At 56.7% G+C, this 20,370-nt stretch overlaps 1 protein-coding gene across 3 annotated transcripts; it reads left to right on the top strand.

Annotated features, from left to right (window-relative positions):
- The first annotated feature begins 466 nt into the window (after nucleotides 1–466).
- Nucleotides 467–20,328, top strand: Stkld1 (serine/threonine kinase-like domain containing 1). 3 transcript variants are annotated; one of them, XM_013029461.1, is made up of 19 exons: nucleotides 467–532; nucleotides 1,572–1,658; nucleotides 3,570–3,614; nucleotides 5,373–5,447; nucleotides 6,333–6,434; nucleotides 9,164–9,234; nucleotides 10,069–10,184; nucleotides 11,827–11,945; nucleotides 12,696–12,856; nucleotides 13,624–13,754; nucleotides 14,279–14,362; nucleotides 15,072–15,188; nucleotides 16,148–16,297; nucleotides 16,961–17,089; nucleotides 17,570–17,698; nucleotides 17,771–17,899; nucleotides 19,564–19,704; nucleotides 19,855–19,934; nucleotides 20,111–20,328. In XM_013029461.1, exons 1-19 carry the CDS (start codon nucleotides 518–520, stop codon nucleotides 20,240–20,242), a joined length of 2,013 nt encoding a protein of 670 aa, XP_012884915.1. In that variant the 5' UTR covers nucleotides 467–517; the 3' UTR covers nucleotides 20,243–20,328. The 3 variants fall into 3 exon arrangements, with proteins under 3 accessions (XP_012884915.1, XP_012884916.1, XP_012884917.1); XM_013029462.1 differs by lacking the exon at nucleotides 14,279–14,362; XM_013029463.1 differs by lacking the exon at nucleotides 1,572–1,658 and having other exon boundaries at nucleotides 473–532.
- Nucleotides 20,329–20,370: the final 42 nt, after the last annotated feature.

Here is a 20,370-nt window from a genome sequence, read left to right as displayed (position 1 = left end):
AAGCCCCGCGCAGCGCTCTCCGGGCCCCGCCCTCTGGGCCCGGCCGGCCAGCCACAGCCTCCGTCACCACGAGGCACCGCCCATCGCGCTGAGGCACCGCCCACCACGCGCCTTCGCCCTCGAGGCCCCACCCGTTGATCGTCTCCGCCCCGCCCACCTGGCTCGTGCCCCGCCTATTTTCCTCGGTCGCCCCGCCCTCCACGAGCCGGGTCCCTCCCATGGCCCTCGCTGCCCCGCCCCCACCTGCAAGGCCGCGCCCCTCGCCCGCGGGTCCCAGGTGCGCTCTCCAGCCCGGCCCGCCGCTGCCCGTCCAGGGGCGTGGTGCTGTGGGCCATCCTGCGGGCGCACGCCGGGGTGGGGGGGGGAGGGAGCACGTCGGGCTGAGGGTCGCCTCGGGCGGCCGCGGTGAGGGGCGGGGTCCCCGGCGTGGTCACGACTGCGCATGCTCACCCGCGCTCGAGGGGCGGACGAGCCGCGCCGAGCGGACGGCGAGGGCGCTGGTGTCAGTCCGGAGACTATGGACAAGTATCAGGTGCCGAGCTGGCCTCTGGCTGGGAGGCCGGGGCTGCCCGGGCGGAGGGTCCTCGGTGAGCCCGCGGGCGGGGACCGCGCCCCGGCCAGGGCCGGCCTCCATCTTGTCGGTGTGGGGAGCCGCAGCTGCCCGGCCAGGGAGGAGGACAGCCCCTCGCTCCTTCCCCACGGCCGGGCCTCGAGTCCCTGGCTGTAAAACTCCCCGGTGAGGGGAGACAGGGGTGAGGAGTGGCCGGGGCAGGCTGAAACGCTGCTGACCGGGCTGTAACTCCTAGCCTCAACTTGCTGCCCCAAGCCCAGGCCTCAGCGTTCCTGTCTGGTTCTGCCCTCCCAGCAGAGGCGAGGCCGTCCACAAGGGCCAGGTGACACCCGCGTGGGTCTGCACCCCAGGGTGCTCCTGAGTCAGGGTTCCATCCCACACACAGCCCTCTGCCTTGGCCTGTGCTGACCAGTGAGTGGCCTGTCCCCCGCCGGCCACCCCTCTGCTGAGTTCTGGCTCGGTGGGGTTGGTTCAGATCACAGCCTCTGGACTCAGACCCTGGGGTGCGAATCAGATCCAGGCCACTACACTTATTAATGTCATAGCTTTAGGCCCGGACTTTGCTTCCTGTGCCCCAGTTTCCTCCACTATAAACACGGAGGTAACACCAGGTCGACCCCCTAGGGAGGCTGCCCGGTGCTTGGTGTAAGGCTGGGCACTGGGGTGGTTATGGCTTTGATCATTGGTTGCTTTCTCCCTAGGGTAGTCACTTGGAGGTAAATGCTGGAAGTTGAGACCCCTGTGCCCAAGGGCACATCATATATGTCTGATGGTCCTCAGGGGTTAGAAAGATGTAGAGAGTCTGAGAACTGGCCTGGGGAGATAGCATTGGGTTCCCCTTTGGGGAACCTTCTTGCCATTTCCTCTCCTGTACCATGGGGCAGACCCTGCCAGCCCCTCGGGGGAAGTTGGGGCAACCGGCATGGGAGCTGGACTTAATGGGGGGGAGCACAGAGCAGTGTGCAGCATTTCCTGAGAACATCTTACTGTTTGTTGGTAGATTTTGGATCAATTGAATCCTGGAGCCTTGGGAGTGAATCTGGTTGTGGAGGAAATAGAAACTAAGGAGAAGCTCTTGATAAAACAGGTGAGGGGTGAAGCTCTGTGACTGGGGATGTGGCTCTGTCTGCAGCAGCTGCTCTCCAAGCTCACGCTCATACTCCCTAAGTTAGAGAAAGGCTTTTTGGCCTTTCTCTTGGCCAGCAGGCAGAGGACTAACCTCGCTCCAACAGATCTGAGGCATGGCCTCCACTCCTCAGGCTTCCTGCACCTTGTCTTGATGGAGAATCAGTCCTCATCTTTATTCCACCAACCACAACACTAAGCATGTGCCAGCACCGGGACTTGAACTCAGGGCTTCTTGCTCTTGCTTGGCTTTTTTGCTCAAGGCTGAGACTATCATTTGAGCTACATCTCGGTTTTCAGCTTTTTTTTTCCCCCTGGAGATAAGAATCTCATGGGCTTTTCTGCCTCAGCTGGCTTTTTTTTTTTTTTTTTTGAACTCTGGGCCTAGGCGCTGTCCCTCAGCTCTTCAGCTCAAGGCAAGTGCTCTACCACTTGAGCCACAGCGCCATTTCCAGTTTTCTGGTGATTTATTGGAGATCAGAATCTCATGGACTCTTCTGCCCGGGCTGGCTTTGAACTGTGATCCTCAAATCTCAGCCTCCTAAGTAGCTAGGCATGAGCCACCAGTGGGGGCCCAACAGACTTTGAATTACAATACTCAAATCTCAGCCTGCCAAATAACTAGGATTAGAAATATGCAACCATCTTTTCCTAAGCATTAATGAACTGGTTTTCACAAGAAAGATATTGAAGTTGTTAATTCCGCCCCCCCCCAACGTTTTGCAGATTGTCTCAAGTCACTACCATACCTTTCTCCTAGCCTAGTGCCTGTCTAGCCTTCCACCCCATTTTGCACCAGGAGCTAGACCTGGCCATACTCATCTCCTTGTGTAGGATGAGTGCTTATTTTCAGTTTTGTGTTCAAACAAAAACTGATAAACATCCTAGTGTTTTTGTTTTTGTTTTTTTGGGGGGGTCCGGTCATGGGGCATGAACTCTGGGTCTGGGTGCTGTCCCTCAGCTCTTCAGCTCAAGGCTAGCACTCTACCACTTGAGCCACAGCGCCACTTCCAGCTTTTTTTCTTTTTTGCTTATGTGGTGCTGAGGAATCAAATCCAGGGCCTCATGCATGCAAGGCAAGCACTCTACCACTGAGCCACCTTCCCAGCCCCGTGTTTTTGTTTTTTAACTGAACATCCATGATTTCCTTAGGAAAAATCCCTAGAATGGGATTTCTGAGTATTTTGTAGGCTCTCAGTATATTTGACTGATTTGTATTCACAGACTTGGTAATAGTTATGATGACGATGGGGGTAATTGTGGGTAGTGGTGGGGGTAGTGGTGATGGTGATGATGGTGGTAATAGTGGGTGATGGTGGTGGTAGTGGTAGTGGTGATGATGATGGTGATAGTGGTGGGGGTTGGTACTGGTGATAGAGGTGGTAATGGTGGTGGTGGTGGTGGTGGTGGTGGTAGTGATGGTGGTGGTGATGGGTGGTGGTAGTAGTGGTGACAGTGGTAATGGTGGTGGTGGTGGTGGTGGCGGTGGCGGTGGTGGTGGTAGTGGTGGTAGTAATAGTAATGTTGGTGCAGTGATAATGGTGGTGGTGATGGTGGTGGTGGTGGTGGTGGTAGTGGTGACAGTGGTAATGGTGGTAGTGATGGTGATGGGTGGTGGTAGTAGTGGTGACAGTGGTAATGGTGGTAGTGATGGTGGTGGTGGTGGTGGTGGTGGGTGGTGGTGGTGGTAGTGGTGACAGTGGTAATGGTGGTAGTGATGGGTGGTGATGGTGGTGATGGTGGTGACAGTGGTAATGGTGGTAGTGATGATGATAGTGGTGATAGTGGTGGTAACAATGGTGATGGTAGTGTTGGTGATTATGATGGAGGTTCACTGAACAGTTACTGATCTGGTCCTCTTGTACCCCTGCAGGTGGAATGCATCGATGAGCATCATGCCAACGAGGCTCTGGAGGAGGTAACTGTCTGGCTGGCTTCCTCTCTAGAGGAATAGGATTCAGACTGGGAAACTGGTCTGTGCCTTGTTGAGTGCCAGCTGAAGGGAAGCCTGGAGGGTCACGGTGTGCTCTTGCACAGGCTACTAAGGGAGCCCATGTCCAAATGCCTGCTCCTAGATGCTACCCAAGCGCTGCCACGTAGGACCCTTGCTCCTAGAGAAGTTGAAAGGTATCTGGTGGCTCAGTCCATAGGCTAATTTATCAATAACTATGTTTTAAATTTTTTGTATTTGGCTGGGCACTGGTGGCTCACACTTAAAATTCTAGCTACTCAGGAGGCTGAGATCTAAGGGTCACCATTTGAAGCCAGCCCGGGCAGGAAAGCCTGTGAGACTCTTATCTCCAATGAACCACCATTAGTTAAAACCAAAAGTGGGGGCTAGGGAAGTGACTCAGTGGTAGAGTGCTTGCCTTGCATGCATAAAGCCCTGGGTTCGATTCCTCAGCACCACATAAGCAGAAAAAGCCAGAAGTGTCACTGTGGCTCAAGTGGTAGAGCACTAGCCTTGAGCGGAAGAGCTGAGGGACAGTGCCCAGGCCCAGAGTTCAGGCCACACAACCAATCAAAAAAGAAAAAATAAATAAAACAACCAGAAGTGGTGCTGTGGCTCAAAATGGTAGCTTTGCGTGCAAAAGCTCAGGGACAGTGCTCAGGCTCCGAATTCAAGGCCCCATGGCCAAAATAAATAAATAATAAATAAAATCTTTTTTCTTCAGGGCTGCACATGTAGCTCAGTGTTGGAACACTGGCTTGCCTAACATGTGTAAGGCTTTTGATTCTATCCCCAACACTGAAAAGAGCAAGAGATGGTGGGGGGAGGGGGGAGAAAAAGAAGGGAACAGTAAATGGGTAAATTATCCTTAATTCTGCCCCTCATAACTGACCACTAGTGTCCTCCTGATTTGTAGACAGTAATGACAGTGGCCAGTTTAATACACAGAGCCTCTGAGCAATGCTCTGTCTCTGGGTCTTCTCCGAGGTGAGTTGTGTCTCCTCCTTGGAACGGTCCTGCTGGAATGGCCTGCCTTGCTCTTTGCCAACCATCACCTCCCAGGTCTGCAGCATAGCTGGAGGGTGATGATTGGCCGGGGCATGTGGGGCACGTGGAATTCCCCTTCCGCACTGCCACGGTCCTGCTCCCTTCCACATCCCCAGGCACGCAGCTCTGCCAGCGCCATCGGGCTCAAGGCTCCAGAGTGGCCATTGTGGTCAGACGCCTGGGGTTCTTGCCCAAGTCCTTTCCCTGGGAGAAGAGGCTGCAGAAGTTCTTGGTTGGATAACCTGCCCTGGGCCGCACACCTTCTGAGGCCCAGCCCTTCCTTCACCTCCTCCATGTCTGCCCTGTACCTGCACTGGCTCACCAGGGGCAGAGTCCACAGCCTCCACCATTTGTCTTTTTGTTTGTTTTTGTTTTGCAATGCTACAATCAAGTCCAGGTCTTACACATGCTAGGAAAGTGCATACCTCCAGCCCACCTTGTTTTCACACAAGCAAGTGAGGCTCAGAGAGGTTGAGGAGTCTGTCTCAGTCACACAGCATGCCAGAATATGCTAGAGATGAGCCTCTAGCTTCCATGCACCAACAGTACAGACTCTGTACCCACCCGCTGCCTGCCCAGATCCGGCAGCTGACATTTTTGTTGGGATCTATGACAAAGAGCTCCACCAGTTAAACACTGGCTCCCCTCACCCCTGCCCCTCTGCTCTGGTCTCTGCAGCTGATGCCTCTGCTGAAGCTCCAGCATGCCCACATCTCCGTGTACCAGGAGCTCTTCATCATGTGGAACAGAAAGGTGGGTCCGAATGGCCCTGCAGCCCTGCACTCATGGCTCACGCCCAAGAGCTGAGACTCATGGCTTGAAGCCAGTCCTGGCAGGGAAGGCCATGGGATTCTTATCTCCAGTTAACCACCCCAAAACCTGGAAGTGGAGTTGTGGCTCAAGTGGTAGAGTGAAAAAGCTCAGGGACAGTGTCTGGGCCCTGAGTTCAAACCCCAGAACCAGCAACTGATCCCCCAGGTTTTCAGGCTAGGAGGCATAAGTAGGTGCCCTGACTCCAGTAGTCTGTGTGTGCGGCTTCAGGGCTGCCCTGGCTTTGGGGCAGGAGTGCTCCTGCTCCCTCAGAGAGGACTGAAGTGGAGGAGGGAAGGGAGAGGGGGAAGCTGAGGCCAAGAGGGATGGGAGTCCCAGTGGCTGGACCACATCTCCACATCAGCCTGTGTCCCTGCCTAGGCTGGAAACCCCTTACACACGTGCTCCCCCACATCTGGGTTCTGAGGAAGTCTGTGGGGAGCCCTCATTCCATGCATGCACCCAAAGTATCTCCTGAGACACACCGTGTTGCTCTTAGGAGGAGCAGAGCTATCCCCTGCTGGCCCAAGGCAGGACTGGCTCCTGGGGAAAAGTACTCCCCTGAGCCCTGAAGGAGCAGTTACTCCAAAAGGGGAGAGGGTGGGTCCGTAGGAGGGCCCCCCACATGCAGCGGTCAGAGGCAACTGGAGCTTTTGGCAAAGTCTAGGATGCTGAACATAGCCAGAGCCCAGCGGGGCCCCACAGGGAGAGACGGGGACCCTCAGGAAGAGACAGGAGACCCCGCCAGCAGCGTCCCCACAGCAGCAATCAGAGGACGCCTGGCCTATAGGGCACCCAGACCGGCTCAGGGTCCTCGTGTCCCGGCAGATCTCCTCTCTGTTCCTCTGCATGGTAATGGAATACAGCAAGGAAACCCTGCTGGATGTCATTGAGAATAAGAGGAAGAAAAGGGCGGCCATAGACGCCGGGGTAAGAAGCCTCTGAGTCAGCAAGCCTGGGGAACATGGAGACCCGAGACCCCACAGGCCCCGCGGTGGGGCGCAGAGGGCAGGGGCCTGGCACACCCCACTGGGCCTGGTTCAGCTTTTCTTCCTTCCTTGTCTTCCTTTAATTTCTACCTTTTCCTTTTTTCTTTTCTTCCCTGCCTTCTTTCCTTCCTATTTAGGAGTACTGGTGTTGGAACTCAGGACTGCAGGTTTGCTAAGCAGGCACTTCACCACCAGAGCCAGGCCCCTGTACTTTTGGGGGGCTTTACTTATCTTTTCAAAAAGATCTTATGTTTCTGCAGAGACTGGTATCAGATCTCAGTCCTCCTATTTATGTTTCCTATGTAACTGGGATCGCAGGAACCACCACACCCAGCTTTTTTTTTTTTAATTGAGATGGGGTCTCAATGAAAACTAACGTTTCCACCATGAGCATCCTGGCTGCTAGCACTGAGGAGCTAGGATTACAGGTGGGCACCATCATGCTCAGGCCCTAGATTTTTCTTACATATGTGGGCCGAGGCATGTCCCTTGATGCATTGCAGATGCTCATGCACTCCCCTAATCTCCACAAAGAGCAAGAAAGACTCCTAAGACTCCAGAAGGTTCCCAGCCCGTGGCCCCAACCCGGCATCTGCCTCCAGAGATTGTATGGTGCCTCGTGAAGTCCATCCCGTGCACTGGGTGGGTGGCTCATCTCTGGTATCCGCATGCATGTTGTCTGTTCCACCCTGCGCTTCTGGGTGCACCCCTCATGGGATGCAGCAAGCCTCTGCTGGTCTGAGGCATCGCAAGCACGGGCTGGTCCTGCTGGTCTGAGCCTTTGGCTGTCCAGGAGCCTGTGAGGAGCACTGCTGGGGTGCAGTTTTCCTCAGATCCACTCCTTGGGAGTGAAGTTACCGGGTGTGTGGGGTGTACCCTCAGTAGGTGTTCCGGATGTTTCCAGTGTTTGCTTTCCTAGTGAGCAGTGAGGGTCCCCCTTCCACGTGATGGCCTGAACAGAACTTCATTGTCATTGTGTGTCTTTTTCGTGGTAGCTATTCAGGGGAGGGAGGGAGGGAGGGAGGGAGAAAGAGAGAGAGAGAGTGTGTGTGTGTGTGTGCGCGCACGTGTGTGTGTGTGCTGGTACTAGGGCTTGAACTTGGGGCCTGGTTGCTATCCCTGAGCTCTTTTAAGGCTAGCTCTCTACCACTTGAGCCATAGCTCCACTTTTTGCTGGTTCAATGGAGATAAGAGTCTCATGGACATTCCTGCCTGAGCTGGCTTTGAATTGTGTTCATCGGATCACAACCTGCTGAGTAGCTAGGATTATAGGCTTGCACCCCAGCACCCTGCTAGATAGTGGTACTCTATAAGGGCTTTAATTTGCACACTGTGAGTCACCAGGGTGGCACATTTAGCAATTTGGATTTCTTCTTTTGTGCTTGATCCAGTCATTTGTCCATTCACACACTTGAGTTTCTTCTCTCTTTTATTAGTAAGATTTCATTATATGTTGTCCAGATATTATATGATTATCCAGGTACCTCCATCCCACCTCGGGCTATTTTCCCCCCAGTCATGGGGCTTGAACTCAGGGCCTAGGCATTGTCCGTGAGCTTTTGCACTCCAGGCTAATGCTCTACTACCTTGAGCTACAGCTCTGCTTTTGGTTTTCTTGTGGGTAATTGGAAACAAGTCGCATGGACTTTCCTGCTCAGGCTGGCTTTGAACCGCTATCCTCAGATCTCAGCCTCCTGAGTAGCTAGGATGACAGGTGTGAGCCACCAGTGCCCAGCCTAGCCTGAGGCTTTCTAATTCCTTTTTTCTTTTCATTTTTTCCTGACAGTCCTGGAGTTTGAAGTCAGAACCAGATTTACTAATCTGGTACTTTGCTGCTGAACCATGCCTCCTGCTCTTTTTTGCACTGGTTAATTTTGAGATAGCGTCTCCCTTCCTTCCTGGACACATACCTAGACTGTGATCCACCTAGTTCAGGCTTCCCATTGTGGCAGAGACCACAGGTTCACATCCAGCTTATGTGGACTTTTCTGCCCATGCTGCCCTGAGCTGCAGTCCTCCTCATCTCCGTCTCCTGTGTGGCTAGGATGAGAAGCACAGGCCACCGCACCCAGCTGTGGTTGAGAAAGTGCTCTTGCAAACTCTTCTGCCCTCAAACCCGGATCTTCCCTGATCTCCGCTTCCCCAGTAGCTAGGCTGAAAGGTGTGAGCTACTGGGATCAGGGCAAAGGTCTTTGTCATAACAGAGTTGCCAGTGCCGTTCCGGCCTCTCCACCCTGGCTCAGGGTGCTCTCCTGCTTTCTTGTAGAAGCTTTGTTCTTGACTCTCACCCTTGGCTCTAGGTATCTCCCCAAAAGAGTTCTGTCCACTTTTCCCTAAGCATTGCTCTGTTGAGTGGGCCAGGCCCCATCTTCCCCCAAAGGGAGTGTCAGTGGGGACAAAAGTCCTTTCATGACCTGGGCCTCAGAGGAAAGCTCTGGAGAGGTTTTCAGACCATCTCTCATGGGCAGAGCCCTTGGGGAAGCATAGATGTCCCCAGGACCTAGAGAATGAGGCAGGGCTACCTTAGCTGCATTATGGGAGGAAGCCCCAGGGCCTACCCCCTCTTCCCCTCCCACACCTACCTCCCTGACTCCTGGCAGTAGCTGGGGGGTGCCTCGCTGGGGGGCTCTCAGGGCCCTTCCCAAGCTGGCATCTCCCTTTCTCCCTCAGTGGATGCAGGACATTCTTGGCCAGGCCATGGACGCTCTGGATTACCTGCACCAGCTGGGCATCATTCACAGGTGATGGGCAGGGCCTCCTCCCACTCAGGTGTGGGCCTGGGGGTGGGGCATGATCCGGTCCCTCCCCCCACCCTCCTCAGGATGGGCCACTCCCCCTCCCCTCCCCGTCCCAGGCTAAGAGAAGCCTGGCTGACTGGTGGTAAGGTGCACCGCTTTGTGAATGTGCAGACAAGTGCCCGGTGGTTCTAAAGTGCAAGGGAGGTGGAGATAAGGGAGGAGAGGTGAGGCCACCTGCAGTGGCCTGGCTTGGGGACGGGACAGGCCAGCATGGGTGCCATACCCCAGGCCAGCCTTTGGCCTGCCAGCTCCCAGCTTCTGGCACCAGAGGAGGAGCTGGGAAATGGCTTCCATTCTGGCATCCAGACACTGACGTCGTTTAATGTCTGTCCATCCTTCCTTCTTCCATCCTTCCCTTTTCTCTCCCTCTCTTCCTCCTTCCCTCCTTCCTTTCCTTCCCCTTTATTTCTCTCTCTCTTCTTTTTTTGTGTGTCAGTTGTGGGGCTTGAACTCTGGGCCTGGGCACTGTCCCTCAGCTCTTCAGCTCAAGGCTCTACCACTTGGGCCACAGCACCACTTCTGGTTTTCTGGTGATTAATTGGAGATAAAGAGTCTCAAGGACTTTCCTGCCCAGGCTGGCTTTGAACCACAATCCTCAGATCTCAGCCTCCTGAGTAGCTAGGATTACAGGCATGAGCTACCAGCGCCTGGCAACAGGAGCATTTTTCTGAGGAGAGAGGAGGGCCAGAACTAGGCCAGGAGGGGAGTGAGGTTTAGGGCCTGTGCTGGTCTGCCTGGCAGCTCTGAGATCCTCAGGGTCCCACCTTTTGGCCACAGGAACCTCAAACCCTCCAACATCATCATCATAGGCAACACCCAGTGCAAACTTGAGGACCTCAGCTCCCACACGCTGATGACCCACGAGGCCAAGTGGAACATTCGTGCGGAGGAAGGTGGCCGAGAGGAGGGGTGATGAGCCCCCGGGGAGGGCAGCTCGCAGGTCCACGGGGCAGGGCCACTCTGGGTGCCGGGCTTTTCGATCAGAAGGTCCCCACAGACCTGCCTCAAGTCCCAAAGAGGTGCCCTGGCTGGGGCTGGAGCTGAGCAGATATGGCCCCTGTGGTCGTAAATGCAGACTCCGAAATAACAGATTGGAGAGAAAGCACCCCAGGAACAAAGCAAGGTCTGGGGTACCCCTGAAAATGCTAGTGCTTTGTTTTTTGTTTGTTGTTGTTGTTTTGGCAGTCCTAGGGACTTGAACTCAGGGCCTGGACACTGTCCCTGAGCTTCTTTTGCTCAAGGCTAACACTCTACCATTTGAGCCACAGTACCACTTCAGTCTTTTTTTGTGTATGTGGTACCCAGAGCTTCATGCATGCTATGCAAGTACTCTGCCATTAAGCCACATTCCCAGCCCCTGTTAGTGCTTATGTATGCAAGGGAAGACCCAGGAGGAAGGAAACAGTGTGGAGGGGCAGGGGTGGTCTGTGGGGTACAGACATGGGCGTGGGTGTGACTGGAATCCTGAAGTAGCCTAGGGGATGAGTCAGGGCAGCAGAAGGGAGATGAGTTCTCTTCCTTTGAAAAGATGGCAGAGTAAAGGAAGCAGCTTCAAGGCTTAACAGACACCCACCCAGGTGGACAGAGAAAATGAAGTAGAGAATTTCAGTCCCAAGGTGGCAGTGGTTAGTGGCACTTTTTCTTTGTTATACAGAGGATGGTTGGATGGATGGGTGGGTGGATGGATGGGTGAGTGAATGGATGGATGGATAGATAAGTAGATAAACGAATGGATAGGTGGATGGATGGATGTAAGGATGAATGGATAAATGGATGGTTAAGTGGGTAGGTGGTTGGATAGATGGATAAATGGAGAGGTGAACAGATGAGTGAGTGGGTGGTTGGATAAATGGGTGAATGGATAGGTGGGTGAATGAATGTAAGGATGGATAAATGGATGAGAAGGGGTGGGTGGTTGGATAGATGAGTGAATGGATGGAGGTGGATGAATAGATACAGGGGTGGGGGGACAGCTGAATGGACCGGTGGGCGGGTGGATACCAGGTGGGTTGTTGGAGGTGGAAATGGCTGGAGTATCTTGGCATGCAGCCCGTTGCCGTTTGGCCAGGGGAATGGAGCCTCAAAGCCAAGTGGAGGCCAAAGAGGGAGGGTTGCCTAAGGACAAGCAGAGACTGGCAGAGCTGAGCTAGGACCCCAGTCTTTCAGCTCCTCTAGAGTACACATTTGGAAATAGGGCAGCGCAACCAGAACCTCACCCCGGTCCTGACACTTAGAGGGGCGAGCTGTTGGCGGAGGTGCACCCTTCAGTCTTCTTGGTACATGGCTCTTTCCGCACACCCCAGCCAGCATGCCAGGCCGATGGTCTCCCTGCTCAGCTGAGGCAGAGGTCTAGTTGAGCCATGGCTCCTACTGCCCTCAGCTAGCATTTCTTGCCTCTCCCAAGAAGGGCTGGCAGTTCATACAGTTTCATGGGGTCACTAAAAAGGGTGCAGTTCTCGTCTAGGAGGGCTCTGTCCTGCCTCCACCTTTAGGGAGCCTGGGACCCAGCATTCTCTGCCTTTCTCCTGCCCGCAGACCCCTGTCAGAAGTCGTGGATGGCCCCCGAAGCCCTCAACTTCTCCTTCAGCCAGAAATCTGACATCTGGTCCCTGGGCTGTATCATTCTCGATCTGATCTGCTGCTCCTTCCTAGATGTGAGCTGTGTGCTGGGGGCGGGGCCCGCTCTCACCCAGCCTCCAGTCCCACCCACGGCCCCACACTCAGCCCCTGTCCATTCTGGCAAGAGGACAGGGCAGCAGGGGCCATGATCCTTGGCATCTGCCATCAGCTCTGCCTCTGATGGCTAGAAACCACCCAACCCGAGGCCCCTGGCTGGAGCTGAGGGCGGCAGAGGCTGCCTCTTGGGAGACTAGACCTAAATACCCCAGGGCTAATTGCCACACAGGCCAAGCTGGAGTGAGATGCATTCTCCTGTCCTTGTCAGGGGGTCATGGTCACCTGACAGGAGGCAGGTAGGAAGCTGAGCCTTTGGGGGGGGCACGCGACAGTGCCAGACACAGGCATGGATGCCCCCATTCCCCATTCCTAGGCCCAGGTCCCCAGAAAGTACAAGCACCTGTCTGGGCCCCAGCTCCCTCACGCTTTCCCAGAGCCTCCAGATTTAAACTGAGAAGCACCTTGCCGTTCCCTTCCTCAGGGGAGCCCGGGCCTTCCTGCTTGGAGGGAGGACCAGAGGGAGGACAGGCTCCACCCCAACCTGCACTAGGGGCCCCCTGCCCACCTCTGCCCGGTGAGATGGCCACATGCTTCTCTGAGCCTGTGTCTTCTGTGGCCTCCAGCTCCCCTCTAGTCCTCTTTCTGGTCCCCAGCCCCCCTCCGCCCTTCCGTGCATGGCTTTCACTTAGTTGTGAAAACACACAAACCAGAGGCCTGCATCCTTGTAGACCACAGAGGCCATGAACCTGCGGAAGTCCCTCCAGACCGGAGGTAACCTGAAAGACATTCTGAAAGACATCTTGGACCGGAAGGTCCCCAGTGCAGAGACTTCCTGCTCCCTTCTGCCACTTATGCTGCAGATCAGCCCGTCCAATCGAATCTCTATAAGGTGAGCCCGGAGGGTTTTTGTTTTTGTGTTTGGTGTGCTGGTCCTGGGCCTTGAATTCAGAACTTTTGCACTCAAGGCTAGCACTCTACCACTTTAGCCAGATCTCCACTTCTGGCTTTTTGGTAGTGGACTGGAGTCTTTTGGACTTTTCTGTCCAGGCTGGCTTTGATCAGTGATCCTCCCATTCCAAGTGTTAGCCACTGGTGCCTGGCAGGGTCGGGTTTTTATTTTAACTATTAATTTATTTTTCACAATGTCTGCACCTAGCAAACATGGCTGCTGGTCTTTTTTTTTGCCCCTATCCTCGCTACATCCTGTTGCACGGATGCAGCCTTGCCCAGCCGGAGACCCTGAATGCAGGCCTCTCAACACTGGGCCACACCCCCCCATCGTCAAGCACGGGAGACAGCCCCAGGGAACCATGACACTTTTAGGGGTTCATGGAAAGCCAACCAGGAGTGAATCCCGCTTGGCTTAGATGAGTCTTTATAGCAGCATAGACATCCAGTCTGAATTTCTCTTTTTATATGAAGGGACAGGGCCCAAGACCACCCTGAGGGGCTCCCCGCAAGGTTTTGGCCGGGGGGTGGATGGAAAAGCTTGTGCTGGCCACACAGGGCACCATGAGAGACCCTGCCAAGCAGATTCTATCCCAGGATGGCCGCGCCCAGTGTCAGCCATGGAGGGCAGCCTGAGCCCAGCGGGGGGAGTGGCCTGGGGGAGGCCACCACGTGCGCTCTCGCTCCCTCCCGCCCCCCCTCTGCTAGGCAGGTCATACACATCACCTTCACGGACAGCTCGTCCAGGCCGCCCCGAGTCATGCTGACCCTGCAACAGCAGGTGGTGCCCATGGCCGTCACTGACATGCTCTTACAAGGCAACCTGGGCAGCATTTTAGGTGACAGTGGGGCCCAGGGAAGGCTGAGGGTGCTTCCTTTGGGAGGGTTGGTCCTTGGGGGATCTGCTCCTCCTGCCTGGCCAGCGGGGGGCGGGGGGTGGCTTCCAGGCTCCTCACGCCCCCCACCCCCAGCACGCCCCGTGCTGCTTGGCAACTGCCCTGCCCAGATACCCTCCATGGCTGCCAGTTCGCACAGCAGAGTTCATCTCCATAGCCCGGCCTTCACCCACGAGCTGACCCCACACACCACCTCAGTGGTGGGCTGGTGTACCACGGTCTGCTGTCTTCACTCAGCCTGAACTCGTGGGCCAGGATGAGAGGCAGCCCACTGAGGCCGGGGGAGGGGCTCGCCAGACATGGGCACTATCACCGACAAGCTGCTCAGCCCCAGGGGATAAGAGCGCCGCCTCATGGCCCGATGGGGCTGGTCTGAGGAGGGGCGGCAGGCCAGCAGCTAGGCATGGGGATGGTGCCCTGGTGGCCCCGGCCCTCAGCGAGTTTCCCCATGCCCCCTGTTGCTGCAGAGGTCATGCAGAACTTCTCCAGCAGCCCCGAAGTCCAGTTCAGGGCCATGAAGAAACTAATGACCATGTCGGATGATGAGCTAGGTAGAAGCCTTCCCCCCTCCCCCTCCCGCTGTCCAGGCTGCTTCTAGGACAGACCCTGGAGCCCAGCACTCTGGGCCTGGCCACCCTTCCTACCCCTTAAAGGCGGTTTACGTCCCCAGAAGGGTTCCATGTGATTGACACGGAGCTAGTAGCCAGCCTCAGCCCCTCTCACCCCAGCCCACAGATAGCCTCTGCCAAGGCAGCCACTGCTGTGGGTGCTGGGCTCAGGCTGTGGTTCAAGGCCAAGTGCTTTCATTGTGTCAGGCCTTCTGCTTTCCCACCTATAAAGTAAGGGCCATAAGGAGAAGGCCGACGGCACTGAGCTGCGGGAAGCATATGCCTCCACAGCCAGGCACAGCAGCACTTGCCTCTAGTCCCAGCACCCAACTTGGGGTGGCGGGGAGTTGAGGCAGAAGCTCTCTTGAGCCCTGGAATTTGAGGGCAGCTCAGACAATATAGACTCCATCTTTCAAAAAAGGGAGACAGTGGCACTGGAACGTGTGCACTGGCCAGCTTTGCCTTTGTGCTTTCCTGCTCAGGTCCCCTCTGGGTCATGGAGTGGCTTCCCCCCACGCTCCCTCCCCCCCTCTCCCCCCAGCCCGTGCCTCACTGTGCTGCCTGCCCCTCTGGTGTCCCAGGGGCCCCTCTGGGTCATGGAGCAGCGGCTCCCTCCACTCCCCGGTGCCTCACTGTGCCTCTGCCCTGCCAGGCCTGCCATGGCCCATGGAGATGGTGATGTCAGTGACTGCCATCATGAAGCAGCACCAGAGGATCCTAGAGCTGCAGCTGTGCACCTGGTCCCTACTGCTGCATGTCATGGGCCAAGGTGGGTGCCAGGCCAGCCACGGGAGACAATTGTTTCTCCAGGAATCTGATTGCTAGAAGCCCATCCCCAGCTGCCAGGTGCAGGCCAGGTGTCTTCCCCCCCCCCCCCCCGTCCCCTGCCCCGGCTTCCCGGCTGCGCAGTGAGGACCTGGATAGGACAGAGTCCTCTAGACACCCCCAGACCGAGGCACTGTACCTTCAGGGGCCCCCAGCTGGTGGGAGGGCAGCTGAGGAGCATGGGGACCAGAGGGGGCAGTACTGAGCCTGCTACCCAGGAGCAGCTGTAGCCGAGCTGTTCTCCTGTAGCTCTCTGTAAAACTGCCTTTGATTTTAAACCTAAAGTAGTTGTGTTGCTTTCTTGTCAGTTGTGGGGCTTTAACTCAGGGCCTGGGAGCTGTCCCTGAGCTCATCAAGACTAGTGCTCTACCACTTTGAGCCATAGCACCACTTCTGGTTTTCTGCTGGTTAACTGGAGATGAGAGTCTCATACTTTCCTGTCTGGGCTGGCTTTGAACTGTAATCCTCAGATCTTAGCCTCCTGAGTAGCTAGGATCACAGGCGTGAGCCACCAGTGCCCGGCTAAGTAGTTATCTTTCTAGCTTACCTACTAAAGGATGAACTTCTGCATACCATTTAAACGTCTTAGCTGGTACCAGGCCAGTGTGCACACAGGCAAGTCCTCTGAACTTCCGAGTTCTGCCAGCACAAACCCAGTAGGCTCCGGGAGGCCAGCACGGGCCCAAGACGCAGGAGGGCCAGGCTGGGGCCCTCTGTCCTTCATGGCCAGGCCCTGTCTGTGCCCAGGTCTGCTCCATGCTGGGGGGATGAGGCAGACTGAGGTTCCTCAGCAGTAAAGTGGAGGTGCCACTCCCCATCAAGGAGGGCCCCATGTGCCCTGTCTGCCTGCCCCTGAGCCTCCCCTGTATGGGGTCAGCTCAGGTTCCTCCCCGATCTGAGCAGCACTGATGCAAGGTGATGAGGCACAGGCAGCAAAGACGCAGTGGGACAGCTCCATCATCGTCTACCTGCTGAGCACCATGCGGAGCCACCCCGACTCCGTGCAGCTCATCACCACGGGCCACAGCATCCTCACCATCATCTCCAGCCAGGGTGCGCAGCCCACCCCACGGGAGAGCCAGGGGTACAGAATGCCAGGGCTGGGGGGTGGCATGGAACTTATCCCCAAGAGGACTCAAGTGGTGAGCGGCTCTGCTCTGATGTTGGGTGCTTTCCTTTGCACTCTCAGTGACACCCGCTTTTACAGCCACCGGTTCCTCCACAGATGGGCCTAGGTGCCAGGCACATGGCAGGCACAGCCATGGGCTTCGCACACATTGACATCACGCTCTGCGCCCGCGGGCTTGGAGGCTACTGGCCAGGCGGGCAGTGCCCTTTCCTCCTGCCCTCGAGTGGGCACCGATGTCCCACAGAAAGCAGCAGACTCGGAGAGCTCAAGGCTACATGCCAGAAGTCCCAGGAGGGCAGGGCTGGGTCCCAGTCTGCTCCCTTCACACCCCAAAGACTTCCCATCCATCACTGAACACACGTGGGGATGAAAGGGACTCTAGAAACAGATATGAACTGGAACGGCCAGGCACACTGGACATCTGCTTTCCCACTGGGAAGCTACAGCGACTGCCCCCAGCTTGGTAACGGCTGAGGGATGCTGGGTGGGGTCAGGAGATGGGCAGCTCCTCCAGGGCCAGCTCCAGAAACACGTGGGAGGGCAGGTGGGGGGAAGGGTGGAATGCCTGGGGTGTCTTCTGCCCTCAGGCGCTGTCTCCGAGGAGATGCAGAAGGCGGGACTGATTGAGCTGCTCCTGGAGCACCTGAACCGCTACGCCAAGGACAGGGATGTCTGCCTCCGTGCCCTGGGCCTACTCTGGTCCCTCCTCGTGGACGGTGAGGGCCTCCCATCACGGCCTCCACGTCCTAGCTCGTAAACACACCAGGGCAACCCTAGCCCCCGAGGTGCAGAAGGGGAGGGGGACAAGGCAAGTCCAGCGCTGGCACCTGGCTCTGGAGGTCAGCCAGAAAGCTGAATGCCCATCCTCGGATTTGATTCAGAGAATGGGAGCCCCCGGCCAAGGCCAACCCTCTTCTAGGTCCTACCTGGCACCCTAATGCCTGAAGTCTGTTTTACCCAAAGGAAGATTCTGGAAAGTCCAGAGAGCCCCAGACACTGAACAATGCTCAAAATATCAGTCCCCAAGCCTCTCTGGGGGATTCCTGCCCCATAGACTTTCTGGCTTTGGGGAGCTCCACCTTCTGTTCTCTGAGGACACGTGTCCGTCCCGGTTTGTTGTTGGGCTCGGCAGGAGGGAGCAGCCGCACACGCTGCTGCTCAAGGTCTGGGTATCTCCTGTCCTGCCCCACATCCAGCCGTCATTGTGGACAAAGGCCCACTGGACCAGATCCCTGCCCTGGTCATCCAGCAACTGGCCACCCACCCTGAGGATGGGGAGATGGCTGAGGCAGGCTGCGCGGTGCTCTGGCTGCTGTCCTTACTCGGTGAGCAGCCGTGGCTGAGGAGGGAGGCTGGCCCCACAAGCCCAGGCACCGAGGCCCACCTGCTCTCTGCAGGCTGCATCAAGGAGTCGCAGTTTGAGGCTGTGGTGACGCTGTTGCTGCAAAGCATCCGGCTGTGCCAGGACAGAGTGCTGCTGGTGAACAATGCCTTCCGGGGCCTGGCCAGCCTCACCAAGATGTCAGGTGAGCCCCGGGAGGGACAGAACTGCACCAGAGGCTGCACAGAGAGTCCCCGGCAGTCATTCCTGCCAGCTGCCACAAGCCACGAAAGGAAAGCCGGGCACCAGTGGCTCAAGTCTGTATTCTTGACTGCTCAGGAGGCTGAGATCTGAGGATCATGGTTTGAAGCCAGACTAGACAGGAAAGTCTATGAGACTCTTAGCTCCCACTAACCAGCAAAAAAAAAGCCAGAAGTGGCGATGTGGTTCAAGAGTAGAATGCCAGCCTGGAGCAAAATAGCTAAGGGACAGCACTCAGGCTCTTGAGTTCCAGTTCCAGCACTGGCACCAAAAAATAAATGATGGGCTGGGAAGGTGGCTCGGTGGTAGAGCGCTTGCCTTGCATGCATCAGGCCCTGGGTTCGATTCCCCAGCACCACATAAGCAAAAAGAAAAAAGCCAGAAGTGGCACTGTGGTTCAAGTGGTAGAGCGCTAGCCTTGAGCTGAAGAGCTGAGGGACAGTGCCCAGGCCCAGAGTTCAGGCCCCACAACTGGAGCCCAAAAACAAAACAAAAATAAATGAATAAAAGGAAAAGCAAAATGTGTACACAAAGCACCACCATGGGCACCCTTCAGTGTTCTGCTTAATGCTGTCCAGTGGCCATCTTCCCCATCCACTCACACATTTGCGGCAATATGTGGTCTTGTGTACAATGACCGCAACACAAAACCTGACCCTTGTTCAGTAGCTCATGCTAAGCACCCCAGGCCCTCCTGGGTACCCCAGGCCTGGCTGTCCTCCAGCCTCGCAGAGAACACTTGGGGCCTGGGACAGGACATGGTCAGCAGCAATGCACAGCAGGGGCAAAGCCCAGCCCTTCATCCTAATGTATGGGCCACACGGCCTTCCTGGGGGCGGCAACTAACCCTAGGTGCTGGGGGCCACCTTCTGGCTCTGTGCCCATCTACAGGGCTGTCCAGCACCCTCCTGCTCAGTCCTCCCTGGGAAGAGCTCGTTCCTGGCCAGCTCTAGATGGGAGTACAGAGCTGGAGAGGCCCTGGTCAGCCTTCCAACTGTGGACTGGGCCTTGTGTGGGGCTTCCTCTCTCCCTGGGTAGCAAGCTCCCCCCACTCCCCCCCACCCCAGGGTCTCAGTCCTGGACCCCACGTCTCAGGGACTGGGCCCCAGTCTGAGGCCCTGAGGGCAAGGGAGACCAAAGGGAGCAGGAACTGGAGCCAGCCAGGGTGACTCAGCCCTGTCACCTGCCCGTGTGACACTGGAGGCATCTCACCCTCCAAGCTTCGGCTACCCCTGGGTATGGGGAACAAGGCCCTGCAAGGCCCAGGGCAGCTCAGGTGTAACTGTGCACAGAGATCACATCAAGTGCCCACTTCCTCAAAGGCTGGGGCCAGGTATCCTGGCACCTGGGGCTCCAGTCCTTCTGACAAACTGGGTGCCCACCCCTAACGGGCTGTGGCTATGGTTGCACAGGTGAAGGTGTGTGCAAAGCCAGCCCTGGGCCTCTCCCAGCACCTCTATACACAGTCTGGGGAAAGGCCCACACCTCAGAACCCCTCAGAAAGCTGAGCCCCTGCCCAACACGCCCACCCTCCCACTGGGCAGAGGCAAAGACTTGGCCAAGTTGGAATGGCACACGTGTAACCATGCTCCCTGGCCTCCCCGGCAGAGCTGGTGGCCTTCCAGGTGGCAGTGCTGGAGGTGGAAGGCAGTGGGCTCTGGCTCCTGCGGGACATCTACCAGCTCTACAAGGATGACCCGGAGGTGGTGGAGAACCTGTGCATGCTGCTGGCCTACCTTGCTTCTTACAGTGAGTCCCTCCCTCCTCCCGCCCCTGCAACTTCTACTCCATGCCCACCGAGCATCCACCCGGACCCTAGGGCAGTGCCAAGTCTAAGTGGCACTGGCAGGCCACCCACCCCACCGGCTGTGGTCCTCAGGATGCTCTCTGCTCTTCCAGAGGAGATTGTATCAGAGCTGGAGTCCGGGGGCATCAGGGCCCTGGCCCAGGAGATGGTGGAACGTTTCACCTCCAGCCTGGTGAGTGGGTGGTAGGGGCTCCAGCCGCCGTTTTCCCACCTGCCTGCTATCCTGTCTCCAGTGCCCGGGGCAGGCGTCACTTTCCCAGAGCTGTACGCACTGCCCTTTGCGTGGTGGTACCCCACCCAATTCCCATACCCCGAAGCTGCCAGTGCACACTTGCTTCCTCCTTCCAGGAGCTGGTCGCATACGCAACCACCGTGCTCCAGAGGCTGGATGAAGTTAAACCCCAGGTGAAACCCAGCCCCCCCTCAGGGGAGACAGAGGTCCCCAGGGACCTGCAGGTGGCACCCTCCTCTCAGAAGTAGAACCTCCCTGGGGAGGTTTCGGGGAGGGTCACCAAGCCAGTACACCCCAATCACACCCTTCACGACTAATAAAAATGCCAAGGCTCCTTCCTGGTGTGCCCAGTTGTTTTCGGCCTAATTGGGGCTCT

Source organism: Dipodomys ordii, unplaced genomic scaffold (assembly GCF_000151885.1).
Source record: "Dipodomys ordii isolate 6190 unplaced genomic scaffold, Dord_2.0 Scaffold118, whole genome shotgun sequence".
NCBI lineage: Eukaryota > Metazoa > Chordata > Mammalia > Rodentia > Heteromyidae > Dipodomys > Dipodomys ordii.
This window is presented reverse-complemented; position numbering and strand designations above follow the sequence as displayed.